Source organism: Sander vitreus, chromosome 20 (genome assembly GCF_031162955.1).
Source record: "Sander vitreus isolate 19-12246 chromosome 20, sanVit1, whole genome shotgun sequence".
Classification (NCBI taxonomy): domain Eukaryota; kingdom Metazoa; phylum Chordata; class Actinopteri; order Perciformes; family Percidae; genus Sander; species Sander vitreus.
Window position 1 is genome coordinate 14617951 of NC_135874.1, and position 17707 is coordinate 14635657.

The 17707-nt window shown below is 39.9% G+C and overlaps 1 protein-coding gene across 3 annotated transcripts in view; it reads left to right on the forward strand.

The window, feature by feature from the left end:
• asap2a (ArfGAP with SH3 domain, ankyrin repeat and PH domain 2a) overlaps positions 1–17707 on the forward strand; it is a 59926-nt gene that overhangs the window by 26969 nt on the left and 15250 nt on the right. For all 3 annotated transcript variants that reach the window (XM_078276681.1, XM_078276680.1, XM_078276682.1), the window contains exons 3-10: positions 3477–3622; positions 4384–4458; positions 10389–10438; positions 14512–14641; positions 15123–15208; positions 15368–15443; positions 15561–15647; positions 17127–17230. In XM_078276681.1, coding sequence (XP_078132807.1) covers positions 3477–3622; positions 4384–4458; positions 10389–10438; positions 14512–14641; positions 15123–15208; positions 15368–15443; positions 15561–15647; positions 17127–17230 — 754 coding nt within the window. The remainder of the gene's footprint in view (positions 1–3476; positions 3623–4383; positions 4459–10388; positions 10439–14511; positions 14642–15122; positions 15209–15367; positions 15444–15560; positions 15648–17126; positions 17231–17707) is intronic.

The following is a 17707-nucleotide window of genomic DNA, read 5'->3' on the forward strand; positions in this document are numbered from 1 at the left end:
TTTCATAGAGTCCGTAGAGAGATATGGAATTGATCTAAGGTCGGCTGTACATTGTGTTAGTGAGCGTCAGAGCACCAGGCCTGATGGAGCTGAGTGTGAGGGAATGAGTGTGGGAGAGACTGAGAGAGGAAGCAGAGGCCAGTCTGCAGTCTGGTGATTAAACTGTGTGTGTGTGTGTGTGTGTTGTGTGTGAGAAACAAGCCTTGGGGATGTCAGATAATCCTCAGCAGACACCTGGAAACTAGTATATTACAGTATGTATGTTTTTCTGTGTGTGTTTGAGAGGGAAGTTACAGTAAAGGATGTTGTACACAACTGGGTATAAGCAGGCCATTTATGTTGGTTGTAAAATTCTGTGTATGTTCAACCAAGTCATGGCCTCTGTCCTCCAGTAAACACAAGATCATCGTTTCCTGAGGTCAAGCAACAGGGATCCTTTTTTCTATCTCTCTCTGACACACCCGTGCACACACACACACACACACACACACACACACACACACACACACACACACACACACACACACACACACACAAAACTTTTTTCAAGCATTTCTCTGAAACAGTAATTTGTTTTAAATGTGGAAAAAGCCCACATACCCAGTTTTGTTTCAAAAGGAAATATGTACATTTTGAATGAAAGTAGCCAAATGGTGTAAAACCAATGCAGATGAACACCCAGCATTTTTTTTTTTTTAAAGTTATTGTTAATACCAAAAGTCAGAAAGTACCAATTAAGTAATTTAGGAAGATCTCAGATGTTATGGAAACTCTTAATTAGTTATTTTCTAAAAGGCAAGGCACTCTGGAAAGACTAACCAAACCAAAAAATTGACAGTGCTAAATAACATTTGTAAAATAAGTAGTATGTTTTATGCTAATAAAGTTTTCTAGATCTAGTTCAGCAGTTTGTTATAAAAACTTGGTGCATCACAAGATGATTAACAGGGTAGGAAAGCAATGAAAACACATTTCTGCTACACCAAATGATCCTTTCTTCTTTTTAGAGTTTCCTCTAATCTTAACTCTTTTATTGTACTGATGACCAGGGGTCTCAAGTAGAGGGGTCACAAGCTAAAAAGGTCTGGACCCACTGATCTAGGTCATTTCAGCATCAAAATGCTACATTAGAGGATGTTCAGTGTAAAAATAAAAGGACATGTAACATTAACACAATGTTAACAAAACGTTTCAGAAGAGGGTCTACTTTTTAGAGTGATTCTCTTGAAACCATGCAAAGCTCATGTTTCTTTAAGAAAGCCCCTGAGCACCAGGTTTATGTATTGGAAATGTTTAGGCAACATGTAGAGCGGCACTCAATTAGCAGGTTTTGTTTACAGTGTAAACTAAAGAAAAGGCTGCCTCTGCCCTCATTTCTCACTCACTTCTTTTGTGTCCTTTCTCTGCCATGTTACTCATAAACTAGCTCAGTGTGTGATGTAGTCATTTGAGGTTCAAAGCTGCACTACACTGTAGACTGCATGTGTAATGTGTTAGGTCACGTTACAACAAACACACATGTACTCACTAAGCAGCCCAGGGGGGTTTGGGCGGTTTGGGCTGTTTGTCGGCGCTGAATAGCAGAGCTCTCGTGCCACTTCAAAAACAACAGCAGGCCACCGCCCTGTCAGCTCAGAGCCTGGCAGAGCCACAGCCAAACAGCTGGAGCTGATGTGTAAACTGTAGACTGCAGGTGTGTGGTAAGGCTCGGTGTCTGACACATGATGGAAGTTTATTATATCTCTGTTTCACTGCTTTGAACCAGAAGCTATTTTTAATCCTCAATGAGCAAAATAGTTGCAGATTAAGTTGTTGATAATTGTTGAATTGTTGAGCGTTTCAGCTCTAGCTTTTAGTCTACTGAATGAAAAGATAGGGTATGTTTTGTGCTATTTCAATTTTGGGTCATAAATGCAAATAAATTAAATGGCTCCATCATTTGGAGAAAAAAAATGTCTCTACTGTCAAAACAAATGTTGTGTCATAACAGCTAACATCTGTATGAAGTGCATTAAATGCGCATGGTAACGTACATTTTTAGATTTGATCTACAAAAAGTTAATTGGCAGCAAATTTTAATCATTGAATAATTATTTAAGTCATTGCAGTGAAACTTCAAATGTGAGGAGGATTTGTTGTTTCTGTTTTTGACTATTGTGAATTTAGTTTTTGACTGTTGGTTGGGCAAAATGAGCAATTTGCTGATGAGATTTGTGGTTTTTTCACTGTTATATAACATTTTATTGACTAATTTAACGATTAATCAGTTAAATGTGCTTGGTTTGTTTAAAAAAAAAAAAAGGGTTACTTTGGGTTCGTCGTCTCTAGTTGTATTGAGAGAAAAAAACATTATCTTAGGTACGTTGTACTAGCTGTTCAAAACTACCACTTGTGTCTCATGAGCTTTATCATGCAGCTCAGCAGTGGTTTAAATTAGATTTGTCTGATGTGAGGAGATCAGCAGGTAGTGACTCAGAGGCTTTCAGCTTTCCCTTTTAATAACATGATGGATATCTCTGCAGCAGAGACATGAGCATATCCAGCTTCATCTATAAACCTGCCTTGTTTGTGTGTGTGTGCGTGCGTGTCAGATGAAAAGCTGAGTCATGATATGGCAGCTTGTGTCTTTTAGTATGCATCCTCATATTTTTACACATCCCTCTTCTCTTTTTTTCCCTCGAGTCCCTCCCTCTCTCTCCTTCACGTCTCCTAGTGAGTGTTCTCATAGCAACAGTACCCAGTGCTCCATCCCTCGCTCCACCGCTGTCCCAATGGCATTAGCTGTTTTCAGGTACCTAGTCTGGCGTGAAGTGAATTAAGTAGAATTATCTAGGCAGGGATGTGCACAGATATTTGGAGGGGCTATTGCTTTAACCTGGAAACATGAGAAAACTGCCGTGTTTTATAATGGAGGCTTACCTCTGCAATATAATATGCAAACCTTCAGGGAAATCATCTCAAAGCAAAGGCCATATATGTAATTAGGTGACTGTTTAAGGTTCATCATAATAATTACATTGACAAGATGATCTGTCTGATTCAGCTCAGCAGGCGGTTCATTGATTGATCACATTGTATTTTTGCTTTGCACTAATTCATCAGAGCAGAATGTTGCAATGTAGTGGGAGAAAGTTGGGAAAAGTCGAGACAAATGGCCCAATCAGTGGTGGACAGCTCATACCACCTGGGAATACTTTGAACTGTAATGGGTGGATTGACCAGCCAGAAAAGTGGATCTTTTTTCACTGATTTTGGACTTGTAACAATCATCAGAGAGTAAAAGCCCTTAGTTTGATTCCTACAACCTGTCAAAGCTGACGTGTGTGTGTGTGTGTGTGTGTGTGTGTGTGTGTGTGTGTGTGTGTGTGTGTGTGTGTGTGTGTGTGTGTGTGTGTGTGTGTGTGTGTGTGTGTGTGTGTGTGTGTGTGTGTGTGTGTGTGTGTGTGTGTGTGTGTGTGTGTGTGTGTGTGTTCCAGCCCATGTAGAGAACGAGGAGCAGTACACTCAGGCCCTGGAGAAGTTTGGAGAAAATTGCGTGTACAGAGATGATCCTGATCTGGGTTCAGCTTTCCTCAAATTCTCCGTCTTCACCAAGGAGCTCACTGCGCTTTTCAAAAATCTGGTGAGTCTGCTGTGTGTTGTGTATGTGTGGACAAAGAAAGATTTCCATCCTCTCCCTAATTGTCTCTATCCCCTTGAGTCACTGTCTGTGTTCTCTAACACACACACACACACACACACACACACACACACACACACACACACACCAAGCACATACTGAGTCCAGCTGGAACATCAAGCCCTCAGGGAGGTAGCTCAAGTTTTTCCATTGAGATGGCCAAAGAGCCACTGCAACACCAAATATCTCCTGGATCTAATTCAACCTGTATTAAGGCCAAAGCTTTATTAGAAAAATCTGACACCATCATGTGAGGTATGTCGCTTCCCCCTGGACACTGTATCGACTCACACTGAGACCAGGAGCTTGAGATTTTTATATTAGTGTTATCTCAACACCGTATATTAAAGAAATATGAGCTGCCGCCTGACCTGGATGTGAAGATGTAATCTCTCAAAGCTTTAGCAAGCTCTCGCTTTCTAGATTACATGTGCAGCATTACACACAGAGGCTCTCAGTAACTCAAACAGGGGAGTTAATTGTCTCATAATGGATCGTGTTATATTTTGAATGGTGTGAAAATTCAATTTCTTAGCGATTGAAAAACGGTGCAAATACAAACAAACTTTGGGACATAAGAGAGACTTGGCAGAGTATAATTAACCCATTGTCCCCAATTGCTTTAGAAATGGGTATTTCCTAGTAGGTTTAAATCCTCTGATGCAACCTTTCAACTCTTATGTCTTTTCCTCACCCTCCTCCAGTTCCAAAACATGAACAACATCATCACCTTTCCTCTGGACAGCCTGCTGAAAGGAGACCTGAAAGGAGTCAAAGGGGTAAGGCAACAAAACCGCATGGTCTTGTGTTACTCTACTACCGCACAGGAAGTGTTATACGAGTAGATGAATAGAGCTTAGCCTTCTGCTGAATCATCAGTGACCACAAGAAGTTCTATAAGTTTTATAATGTGTAAAATGTAATCTGCTGGTTTAAAGTGGTTCGAAGCTACCTTGACAATCAGTGCCATCCTTGATGTCATGCTGTCTTGCTAATAACAAGCTTCTCTGATATGCCTCAGGCTTTTTTCTGTTTTCATAAAAAAATAAAAGTTGAGAAGAGACTAGATAGACAGTAGGGCTGCACAATATGAAGAAAATATGCAATATGCAATAATGTTGTTGAATATCGCGATAATGAGATTACTTGCGATAAATACACAGATATTAAAGTGTACTTTCAGTATTCTGCTAAAATAAAACAAGTTGCTTGTTTTAATTTCAGTAATTTCCAACGTTCTTTTATTAAACAATTTGAACATGAATTGAACATAAAAGGCACCATTAAAAAAAGAATGACAGTTACATTTTAAAGTGCAGTTTTCTACTGATATTTTCTGTCAACTAACACAAAAAAATCGGAATGTGTTTTTTGCGATATGTCGCAGTCTTTGTAAAACTTCTCAAACACAAAGTGGCCCCTCGCCAGGTACAGAGGTATTCGAGAAACTAAATGAAAACAGATTGAAGTGTTGAACTGATTGTTTGAAGTTGACCAACAGGCCAGTTACCCAATACAAGACCCAAATCTGAATTATCTTAGAAAGACTTGCCCTTCTTATGACTTAGTTTTGTTTGAAATGTTTGGATAGTTTTGGTACCAATGCCAAACTAATATTTTTTGAATACTTTAATTTGAGAAATGTTTTTCTACAAAATCCTTTTCTCTTCTTTTAACAAAAGAGTTCTTAAATGTTAAATGTTGTCAGGTAGGTGTACAAAATCTTTGTCTCACAAATGGCCTAAAATTGTATTGTATTATTGGTATTTTATTCCTTTCTTAGAGATCTGATTTGTGGGGAGAGAAAGATGGGGAATGACATGCAACAATTCTTCTTACCCAGACTCAAACTGGGGCTTAGCAATTCATGGTGCCTTAAACCCATAGGCCACCAAGGTCCCCCTAAAACTGACTGTCCGGCAAAAATGCAGGTCTTTCCATTCATTTTGAATGGGGTTAGTGCGTTTAGGCTGCGGCGGGGGTTGCCGCAGGGGGGACACACTAAAACAACCGCAGCGGGCATGTATTGTATATAAAAATACACAAAATAAATGGAGGTTCAATACGCAGCCCTATGTACACTGACACACAACCCCTTAGTTAGTCAGCCAGTCAGTCATGTGTGTCCACCAACCGGACCAAACCCAGACAGACACTCGTTAACAGTGTGCAGCTCTGTAATGCAATCAGCACTTGTTACTGTCCACGGCGGGCTGTGACCTTTCACTCTCCAGTCACATGATTGGCTGCGGTTTTCATCGAGGTATGATGCGATTAAGCCAGCTCTCTAATGAGTCTGGTTGCTGTAGAAACGGCAGTTGTCCCCATGACCCTCGGCCGCTTGGCTTTGTCCCGACCTCTGAACTGTTGTTCTCTTCTTTTATTTTCTCTTGCTCTTTTGTGCGTCTCTCAAGTGCAGTGTTTTCTTTTCAGCATCTATTTGCTTTTCTCTTCCATGATTTCCTTTCCTCTCTCTCTGTTAACTCCACTCTCTCGCTCTCTGTCTCCTTCACTCTGTCCCCGCCGCCCACCCTCTCCCTCAGGCTGTGGCAGCCAGTCACATCTGTAATACTTACCCACTTATTGCTCATTACCCCTATGATGATTCTCATTACCCTAGTGATATGGGGGCTAATGAGCTGCTGGTTATTTTATACCTCAGGACTCACACACTTATATAAATGTCACCACTGTTGTAATGTCAATAAACCTCAGAAAGTAAGCGTCAGTGAAAGGAAAGTAGATGAAATTATGGATTATTTCTTGTCTTTGTTCAAGGCTACACCCCCCTTCCAACCTCTTGCTCACCTCCACAGCCCCAGGCTGTTCACTTGTCCCTCCCTTCCCCTTCATCGTCTTCCTCCTCCTCTGTCATTATTCTGCTTCTTCACTCCTGTCCTCTCCCAGGGGAAGTACCTGTTAGGAGAGGGGAAAGCAGGAAGTCCAGACCTGCATGAAAGGCTGTTTAGACTGCAGGGAGAAAAGGAAGTAGAGTAGGATGAAGTCAGATGTCATGGATGTCATTAGAGATGACGAGGGATGTATATAAAGATCAGAGAAGTCTATGGAGAGAAATTAGTGTTGGGTTTTTCATGATCCACAAATAAAAACAAGATTTGTGTATGACATATAGGACAAAATACAAAGTCTGCATATATTTTAACAACTTCAAGTTGATCTAATAACATCTGCTTTTGAAAAGCTGCTTCTGCATGTCTAAAGATATTTATATGTTTTTATTTTTGTCTATAGGGGTAATGAAAGGGGCACAGCCTCTACATGCTTCATGTGACAAAAACAGTATAGTCAGTGAATTTGAAGTTGCCAAAATTAAAGCCTTATGACAATGGAATATTAAATTTAAAAAATATTTCCTTAATTATTGTGAGAATGGTAACGAGCCTTTCCCACTTTGAAATTCCAAATGAATGTGCTGAAAAGAATTGTGAAGTTGTCCACCAGCACTTAAACGCAATGTGCATGTGTGTATCAGAGGCTCAAAACTCCACACACAAATGTAACCCGATCGACACTTTTAGCGAATTGTAAATAAATGCTAAATTAAGACTGTCTCTCCACGGGAGACTGAGCATACAGAGGAAAATACTGTTAAGGAACAAAACGGCCAGGGAAACAGGAGCATCTCTCTGAAGAAAGTGTATAAATAAAATATCCCTAAAAGATCAATCTGGTATCTTAAAATGCTCCACAATTACTGCAGCTGTGTGGCAGCTATAATAGCCACCAGTCCTTTCATTTGATTTAACTCTGGACTTAATGGCTTCTTGTTAATATTCTGCCAGTGCTGTCTTGCTGTCTGGCAATGAGTGCGATGAACTAACCCAGAGGGAGCCAGCCGCTAATGGCTCTGTGATTAGAGTGCTACCACCTAGCAACCTGTCACTGCTGCTCAACCATTTTCCACCTCATCTACCTCCATGGCCATTTCACCACAGAGGGCAATTGGCATTTCATGAACAGGATAACTGTTCATGTCATAAAAAGCCTTTGTTTGACAGAAATATTTAACTGAAGTAGTCTTTGTTCAGGATACAGTTCACTTAGTCCAGCACTAGCATAAAAGGCTGGGGTGGGTCACCTGGAAGACCCAGTAGTGTTTTTACTGAAGATGAACACACCCCTAACACTCCAGTCAGTGGAAAACGAAAAGTGCTGAGTCCACAAGACCTTTCTGCTAACAGCGGACTTTCAGAGTGGACGCCGGCATGATATCATGCCTACAGCCGACCTCCTCATTGGCCAGTCTGTGTTTCTAACCCACCATGAGTCATATCATATCAGCTTATCACTATTCAGTTACAGTGTCTGGATAGTTGCTGCAGATCTGTTGTGTGTTTATGTAAGTAAGGATTGTGAGGAGAGGGACTCTGGGCTCCTGCACCCTGTCTCATTGTGGTTCAGTGGGTCGTGAACACCCGAAACACCCACGCATTCTGAGATTTTAGAAAAGAGCAAATACTAAATGAGGCGCGTTTCTAGAGGGTATACAGACAGCAGAAGTAGTGGATTAAAGGGTCAGTTCTCCCAAATTTTAACAAAAGCACATTTCCCCACTAGCTTCTATTGCTAGTCATGCAGATTTTGGTTTTTATTTGTTTTGAGTTATCTGTCTCTTAGTTTTCTGCCTCGACTACTTATATGGCAGAGGTAGTTTGTACCATGAAAAAGGACATTTACATTTTTTAATGATAACGTGCAGACTTTGCAGAAACAAATGTTGTTAATTGACAGAGAGTTAATCTGCAACGATTTTAATAATTGTTAGTAATTTTTCAAACAGAAATGACAAATATTCTTTGGTTCCAGCTTGATTCTGTGGGGATTTGCCGATTTTAGTTTTCTGTGATATTAAATTGAAAATGTTTCTATTTAAACTTGAACTTCTTTGTTTTGGTTTGTTAGACAAATCAAGCAACTTAAACATGTCAAATCAAAAACCAAGTTAAACCTAAACTATCAGATACCACCAGAGTTTTTTTTATTATTTGGGTGAACTGACCCTTTTAAGTGAATACGTCCAAAAACACTAAAGATCCAAACTAAACTCTACTTTCATTGCTGCTGACCAGGTTGTACATTCATTACCGCAGTGGGAAAAGGTATGAGGAAGTTGCTATTCGTGGACATGTGTGGTTGTAGGTAGGAAGAGGTGATACATTTGCGAATAGAGGCCCATGACATTCCTCCTCTGTCCTTTGGATTCTGCTAGACAGGGAATCAGGGCACTAAGAGCTCGCTGCTCTCTCAGGGAGTGATTTGCCCCGTGCCTTGGCCTATTCTGCTTAGCCATTCCCTGCCCAGCGATGCCTGATTCTGGTATTTTTAGCCATTGTTACCATTTTCTGCTCTCTCTGGCGGTGACATTTCCTTCCGCTCAGCCTCTCTTTTCTTTCTGGCTCTCTCTTGACCTACAGTACATTCTTTTGGATATTTCCTCTTTTGCTTTGGCTTTTTTCTTCACTGGCTCATTCTTTCACTATGGTTTTCTGCTTTTGTATTTTTATAGTCTTTTATGCTCTCATTCCTCTGGTGGTTTCTGCCCTTAAGCTGGTTGACTGAATGGCTGAGTGCTACTTGGCTTGGCTCAGTGAAGCGGACTGTGATTCTGTGGGCTCACAGGTTGAGCCTGCCACTCCTCTGCTGTTGAAGTGGAGGTCAACAGTGGGATCACGCTCCTCTCTGGAGCTCTAACAATGCACTAAAGCCATAAACTGTCTGTCCTGCCAAACATAAATAGTTGTGCTTTTCACATGTATGAACAGAAATGCACAGTAAGCAGATATGAGTGCTGCTTCTTTCTGGCGTTCTGGCTCTGGGATCGGGCAACAATTTTTTTTTTTAGGGAATGACACAGCTGATCGCACCCAGTAATGACGGCTTTTGTTTGTCATAATCACTGTTTAATAGGCACTGCAGTGTTGGGGATGTTGTTTTAATCAAGCATGTTGCTCAAGCAGCTGTTGAAAGCACACCCATGACAATGACACATCAGCTGCCTGCGTTATGAATGCCAAAAAGAATTTCACCATGATCCTGCCTTCCCCAAAACCCCTGCGCATTAACAGTAACCTCGCCAAACTCCCTGCTGAGACAGCTGTGGGCTGCTTTGCATCCGTGAGGAGGATGATTCAGCTTACTGACACACATCGTGATGAAACGCACACCTGTGAACCCACTCACACATACAGTGGTTTTGCTCATTAATGGTTGAGAAAGGAAAGTATTTTCTAAACACGTGACAGTGATCATGATTGCAACATCTTTGTGATTCCTGGTTGCTATAATGGTATGTGTGTGTTTAAATTCCAGTGAACAGCCTTATGTTGGAGGTATTCCTATAACTGTTTGATCTATAAAATGTCAAGAAATGGTGACAGATTCCCAGAGCACAAAGTGACATCTTAAAATCTCCAGGTATTCACTTCACAATAACCTAAAACGGAGAAAAGCAGCAGAGCATCACTTTTTTGAAGCTAGAATGAGCAAATGTTTTTTTCTTGAAGATTAGAATAGATTGAAAGTTGAAACGTTGTCACCACAAGGTCCATTTAGGAGCCGTTCTAGAGCTTTCTGCCATATCAAAAATTGTTGAGTAATTTTCTGTTGATTAACCAATCGATGAACAAATCATTTCAGCACTATATGCCTGACTATTGTTTACAATTTAAACTTTGTTTGTTTTTCACAGGATCTCAAAAAGCCTTTTGACAAAGCTTGGAAAGACTACGAAACAAAAGTGTAAGAAACCTAATGCGTATCCTAAACATCTTTTTAATAAATTTTTCATAATAGAACCAGTTTGTGAATCGGTTAACATTTTGCAACCTTCTGACCCAAGCTTATAATCTTGTGATTGCACAGCCATCATAAGTTTGAATTTATATGCTCAGCAATTCAAGTCTTAACTTGCCAATTTAAAGCCAACCACGTGTCTGTCAGTATGTTAAAATGAAATGTGCAGTATGTGTCTTGTCTCTGTCTGACTTGTCTTGACTAACCACTCTCCCCCTCTAACCTCCATCCCTCACCATCACCCTTCCACCTCCACACTGAGGCACCATTTCCACTGACACACCATTGTGACTGTGCATGCAAAGAGCACATGACTTTTTATAGTACTTTCATATATTTTACAAGCTGCAAAGGACATTCTTTACTGAAAGGGTAATACATCTACTCTCCAAACCATTTCAATCAGACAGTACGGGCTTTGTACTGACATTGAGAGTTCAGCCCGATGCTATGTGACTGTTCCTGACCGTCCCAACTTATTCTTATGATTTGACTCTATTGATGGCGAACATAGGCCATTAATAAAGTCCAGTTTTCTGCCTGAATAGAAAACCACACAAACATCGTAACATATCTTGCCGCTCTTCCTTTTCGATGAACCTTTGACCGCCTCTGATCTCTCTGCTGCCTGCTGTTTTTATATTTACAGACAGAAAGAGATGCATTATTTGGTCTTAACACACTATTGATTTGTGATTCCCTTATTTGGTTTGCAGGCTCTTTGCATCCGACACCTGAGTTTGCCTTCTGTTTTCAGTCTCCAGGTCGGGAGTCACTTTGAATGCTGTTAATTCAGGAAGAGTGTTTATAATTACTAAAATCAGACAAATCATATGTAAATTTGAATGCAGAACATATCTTCAGTACTCCAGTGTCTTCTGTCTTTATTTGCTAAATGGTAAATACTTCCTGAACTGATGGAACTGAAAGTGACTCGATTCTCAGCCCGATCATCAGTTTAACAACTGTCAGTTTTGCTGGCGGCCAGACAGCCTGGCTAACATGTGTCTCTCAATTAGTCGCAGCCCTGATGATGCTGTAACGCTGTCAGGGCTGAATATTCATGTGCTGACAAAGGCCAGCAATGTACTCTTAATGAAATTAAATTTGGCTCGTTCGCACTGGCAAAATGGCAAATTTTGCCAGTGCAAAGATTACCTTGGTAAAAACAAAACCTGCTTTATTTTTTTTGGAATAGTATAAAGAGAAACAAAACTGCTAACTGTCTCCTCCCACTACGACTCACACCTCAAGTCAAAGTTAGCATTTGTTCACAGCACCATGTGACACAGCCTTTGTGCACATGCCAAATGAAACTAGATGTTGTGCAACAGCAATAATAGAGAAGAAGAATTTGTTTTTTTGCTTCCTTTTTAAAGTGGTGCAACATCATGAATCTTAATAAGAGAGCAGCTGATAAGGAATGTTAAAGGAATAGTTTGACATTTTGGAAAATAGTCAAGTCAGTTTATTTATAGAGCACATTTAAAACCAACCTAGGCTGAACAAAGTGCTGTACAAAGTTATATTATGTTCTAAAAACAAAGGAAGACAATAAAAAATATAGACACAATGAACATCATACAAACAACACACTTCTATACAAATGTCCCTAAACTAAATCATAGGCCAAAGAATAAAAAATGTGTTTTAAGACAAGACTTAAAGATCTCTGCAGTAGAGGAGGACCTAATATGAATGGGAAGTTTGTTTCAGAGTCTCGGGGCCACAACTGAGAAGGTACGATCACCCTTTGTTTTCATCCGAGACTGTGAAATAGCTAAAAGGAACAGATTAGACAATCTTAGGTTCCTGGAGGAGTGATGTAGGACAAGGAGATCAGCAATATATAAAGGGGCCAATCCATGTAATGCCTTAAAATCGATTCTATATTTGACCAGTAAAAAGTGAAGAGAAGCCAATATCAGGGAGATATGATCCCTCCTCCTGGTACCAGTCAACAATCTAGCAGCCGCATTCTGGACAAGCTGCAGGCGTGATAAAGATGATTGGCAAATCCCAGAATACAAGGAATTGCAATAGATTGACTACTGCAATTCCTTGTATTATTTTGTCTCGTATTGAACGAGACAAAATAAGAGCATAAATAACAGTCTTATAAGAATAAGTCCTTACGACAGAGCAAGGATTTTAGTTTAGCAATAGTCCTGAGATGAAAAAAGCTACATTTGACAACCAAACTAATTTGTTTGTCAAATTTTAATGCTGGGTCAAAGATGAAACCTAGATTTCTGGCAAAAGGGCGCGCACTTGAGGCTAAAGTCCCCAAATTTTTCGAAAGTCCGTCAACTGAATTTGGGCGGCCAAACAACATGACTTCTTACTCTCATTAAGTTGGAGAAAGTTGTTAGCCAAAATAGTCTTTTTCGCTTTCCGACTGAAAAGTTAGATAGAGGTAGGTAGGTAGATAGTTACCGCTCGCATTTGTTTGTTAAATATTTAGCTACAGCAAGGAGATGGTTAGCTAAGCTTAGCATAAAGACTGAATTAAGGGGGCAACAGTTAGCCTGGCTCTGTCAAAAGTTAACAAAATCCACCCACCAATACATCTAAAGCTCACTTATTAACGTGCTATATCTTGTTTGTTTCATCCATACAAAAACCAAAGTGTAAAGACAACAAGTTGTTCTTCTTATCTAACTCTTGGCAAGAAAGCAAATACGTGTATTACCCAAAAACGCCAAAGTATTCCTTTAAGACTAGTTGGTAGTTTTATATTATAACAATATGTTTTAAAAGATGGCTCATGCAGCCCCACCACTTTAAACTTCTCTCTTTAAAGTTCAGTTGTAGAATGGCCTTTTTGTATTTACCGGTATTTGTTTTTGTCATATATTGTACTGAGCCTAGCTGCAGGTTGAAGTGATAACACAGTTGAACACGACGTAGTGAAGTCTGTCTTGATGCACATGAACCAGGCTGAACAGCTCTCAAATGGCTTGCGTACACCAACACCCTTGTCCCGTCTCTCTGAGAGTGAACAAACTGCTGCATCCTTTTTGTAGGGAATATGCTGTCAGAAAAACCGCATATGGAAAAGAATGCCCTGTTGCATGTTCTGGTGCCTCCCCTCTGTTTGTTTTGTGTGTGTGTGTGTGTGTGTGTGTGTGTGCGTGTGCGCGTGCGTGTGCGCGCGCTAGACATACTGTATGCAGAGTGTATGGTCTTTGTGAAAACTCAGCCCTGAATATTGACTGTCGGGTAACCTGGTGTGTGAAAGGTTTCACCAGAAGCAAGAATGCAACAGCGATTAAAATCTTGAGCTACCAATCTCATTTGCTCATGCCCTCCCTTTTTCGGTTCCAATTGCCATCATCAGTGAGAAACAACAAGAAACAAGTGTTTTTGGACACCCTCCAAAAGCACTGATGAGCTTAGTGCAGTTTAACCCCTCTCTTGACAATTCTGATTTCAGAAGTTCAAACAACACAAAGCTTTTTTTCCCCCATCTAGTTCAGCGGAATCAGAGCAATTAGACAGATGTGCAAATTTAGTTCTCAGTATGTTACAGCTGGAAATGCAATACTACAAAATAGGTGATGACTGTTTGCTCTGGCTTTAGTTCTGTTGTCTGGTAGGGAAACCAACGGAAAACATTGTGTTTACTGGGATAAATGCCAAGGTTACCTCGCCCGACTACAGAACTTAAAAGAACGTATTGCACACCTTCATTTTAAGGTTTGAAGACTGCTTACTACCTGGATGGCTTAGATGAACCTACACAGACACACTGACGTTAATGTTGCACCATAAACCCTCCAAATCCCAGTCATTTCTAACCTTATAGCTAAAACTAACCATCTCTAACCCATGACCATTTAATTAGTATTAACCATAGTCTTCTCAGGCAGCCAGCTCCCCCAACAAGGCCACCCTGTTATCTGCCGGACAGCAATAGGGCTGATTTTACACAATACCACACTTTTTCCCCTACGTTTACGGGGCTGTCATGGATGTGCTGTATGCTCTTTGACCCCTGTGATGTCACTTCTTGCCAGCACCAAGATAGAGAAGGAGAAGAAGGAGCATGCGAGGCAGCATGGGATGATAAGGACTGAAATCAGTGGGGCGGAAATCGCTGAGGAGATGGAGAAGGAGAGGAGATTCTTCCAGCTTCAGATGTGTGAGGTTAGTCCGACTGATGATTGGGTGTTTGCTATGTTTACTAAACAAGTAATTCATAATGACATATGCACCATATATTATTAAAAATGACACGCCTGCTTTCAGAAATTGACGGCACACACTTTAGTGCGTCTGACGGGTAGTTGATGTTTGGAAAATTGACTTTTTTACTGGCTAGGTCTGTCAAACTTAGGCTATATATATATATATATATATATATATATATATATATATATATATATTTATATTTCAGAATGGTTGTTTAGCCTTTTGAAATACAAATCTTAGATTACATTTAGTATGTTTGTTCGGTCTGTACCTCCTTTGATGTTTTTTTTTAATGAAGCTTTACTTAAAAGATGAACACATTTACTTTAAATTGTCTGGATATGAGATGAAAGGGATGTATATGTTTGAGATGGAGCCCTCTGACTGAACCTGGCCTCACCCTGTCTGACTAAATGTGTATTCAATATGTTTACAGTATCTCCTTAAAGTCAATGAGATCAAAATCAAGAAAGGGGTGGACCTGTTGCAGAACCTCATCAAGTACTTCCACGCACAGTGCAAGTAAGACGAACAAATCCTATACGGGAAATGTGTTCAGGTTGACCTGAAAAGTGTCAGTTTATATGAAGGCACTCACATGTAAATGCAGACCCATTTTGTGGCTGTTCTGTGTTGCTAATGTGTCCGTGCTATGTTTGAATTCATGTGCTACCTGTTCAGTTTCTTTCAGGATGGTCTGAAAGCTGTGGACAACCTGAAACCATCAATAGAAAAACTGGCCACAGATCTGCACACGGTGAGAAAACCAGCTGCTTTCTTTCCTTCACTTGACTCTGGCATTTATATCATATATCATCACGTGTTTCTTTTTTGTTCTTCCTCTCCTGTTTTCTCAAATTTACCGTCGCAACAGATTAAGCAGGTGCAGGATGAGGAGAGGAAACAGCTGACTCAGTTACGAGAGGTCCTCAAGTCAGCGCTACAGGTGGAGCAGAAAGAGGTAACACACACAGCGCTGAAGTCCTCTATGACTTTTCAATGTCAAGATGTCAATCAAATATCACATTTTAATCTTCTTAATTCCTATATTTCTGCTCTAAAATCAGATGATATTTGATATGGACAATCCTGAACCTCTTTTCAGAGTTGGAACACACACACACACTCTCTTATGTAAATTTAATATGTTGGTAATAATGTAGGACTCTGTCAGGGTTGGGGTCCAAACACTACCATGTATAAGCTGATTTCAGATTTATTTATAGGGACAGTGCATTTTGATTGATTTATGTAAATATGCATCTTCAGTCCCTTTGGCAGATTGATGTTAAATTAAGAAGTTCAAGATTCAAGAGCATATTTCTAATTAAACTTCTTGTGGAAATTGAATCTGTCTTGGGCTTAGGTGTTGTCCATTTGATCCATACATGCATTGTTATTATCTATGCTATGATTTTCTCCACCACCTGAATGAGTGGACGTACTGTAATTCTTAACTAACTCCAGCCCTGTGCTTAGCGAACCATTAAATATGCTGCAGCTCCTGGTCTCACCTGAAGATTGTTTTCTTCTTTCCTCCGCTGCCTCCGTCTTTTGTGAAACAAGTCTAGGAGAGTAAGTGGATTTTTTGAAGAAGAAGAAAAAAATTCCTGTGGTTGTTTGCATCCTGTTTTCATTGTGGTGTTGCTCAGTTGTAGTGCTAGATTAATAGTTTTTTTTAATGCCCTTTTACAGCAGCATACATTATGTTTTTGTTCAAATGTGTCATTGTCGTGTTTCAGTGCTTTGGTTCATTTTAGTTGTGCTTTTTTATTTTAAATGACTTTTCAATGAGAAAAGCTTGAGCTGGAGCTTCATTCCTGTTGGCTGTGTGTGTCTACTGATAACAGCACACACCAATAAAGTCATTAAAGCCCCGTCAACGCCTGCCTTCAGAAGTTATCCTCTCTGTTTCCCGTGGTGTTTCCAGACAGGAAATGACATCACTCATACAAATCTCTGGCCTTTGTTTGGTCCTTTTTTAACATTAGTTGTTAGATTGCAGTCAAACCTGAATATCCAAAAGAAAAATCAACTTAAGTTTAAACTTTATTAAGATTCAATCTGTTAAAACTGCATCCAGGCTTATAATCCAAATGTGATTCGTCTGAATGATCTTTTCAGAATGGCTTATGAGACTAAAATGGCAGCGTTTTGCCACCTGCCATTGCAGATTCTGATTCATAAGTGGTGTAAAAGCTCCTCTTATTTTCTTATCCCCATGCGTATAAAATCATTCAGGCTCACAGCAGCAATCTTCTATTGATACTTCCAGATTCTCAGAGGAGCAGGAGACTCAGAAGCAGAGTGTAAATCTGAGCCATTTAACGCTTCACTTGACTGCAATTTGAATGTGCAAATCAAGCTTTTTATTTAGCTTTTTTTTCTTATTTGTGTAAAGGCTCTGATTTCTTGTCTCTATTTGTTTGTGTTTTCCCAGGATTCACAGGTGCGGCAGAGCACCACCTACAGCCTGCACCAGCCGCAGGGTAACAAGGAGCACGGCACAGAGCGCAGCGGGTATCTTCACAAGAAAAGTGACGGGTGAGTTTTTAAAAATAACTTTAAAAGATCAGTTGTGGTACTGTAGGTGAAGAAAATACTAGTGTGCTGTACATACCAGTTGTAGAAACGAAGATTTAAACCATGTACAATTATTTTCATTACGAACTTACCTGCTCATTACTTTTTCATTTAATCGATTCATTTAAGTCTATAAAATGTCACAAAATAGCTAAAAGTGCTAATCACAATTTTACAGAGCCCAAGATGATGGACTCAAATTTCTTGTTTTAACTGACCAAACCATCCAAATCCCAAAGATTTTTAAGTTTACGATATAAAAGAGAAAAGGAGAAGATCCTTTCATTGGAGAGGTTGGTAATGATTTGAAAAATGACTTAAACAATGACTTGACTACCAAAACTGTTGCAGATTAATTTTTTGTGGATCAACTCATCAATTAATCAGCTAATTGTTTCAGCTGGAGAACACATGATGCAGCTTTTTGAATGCGCTGCT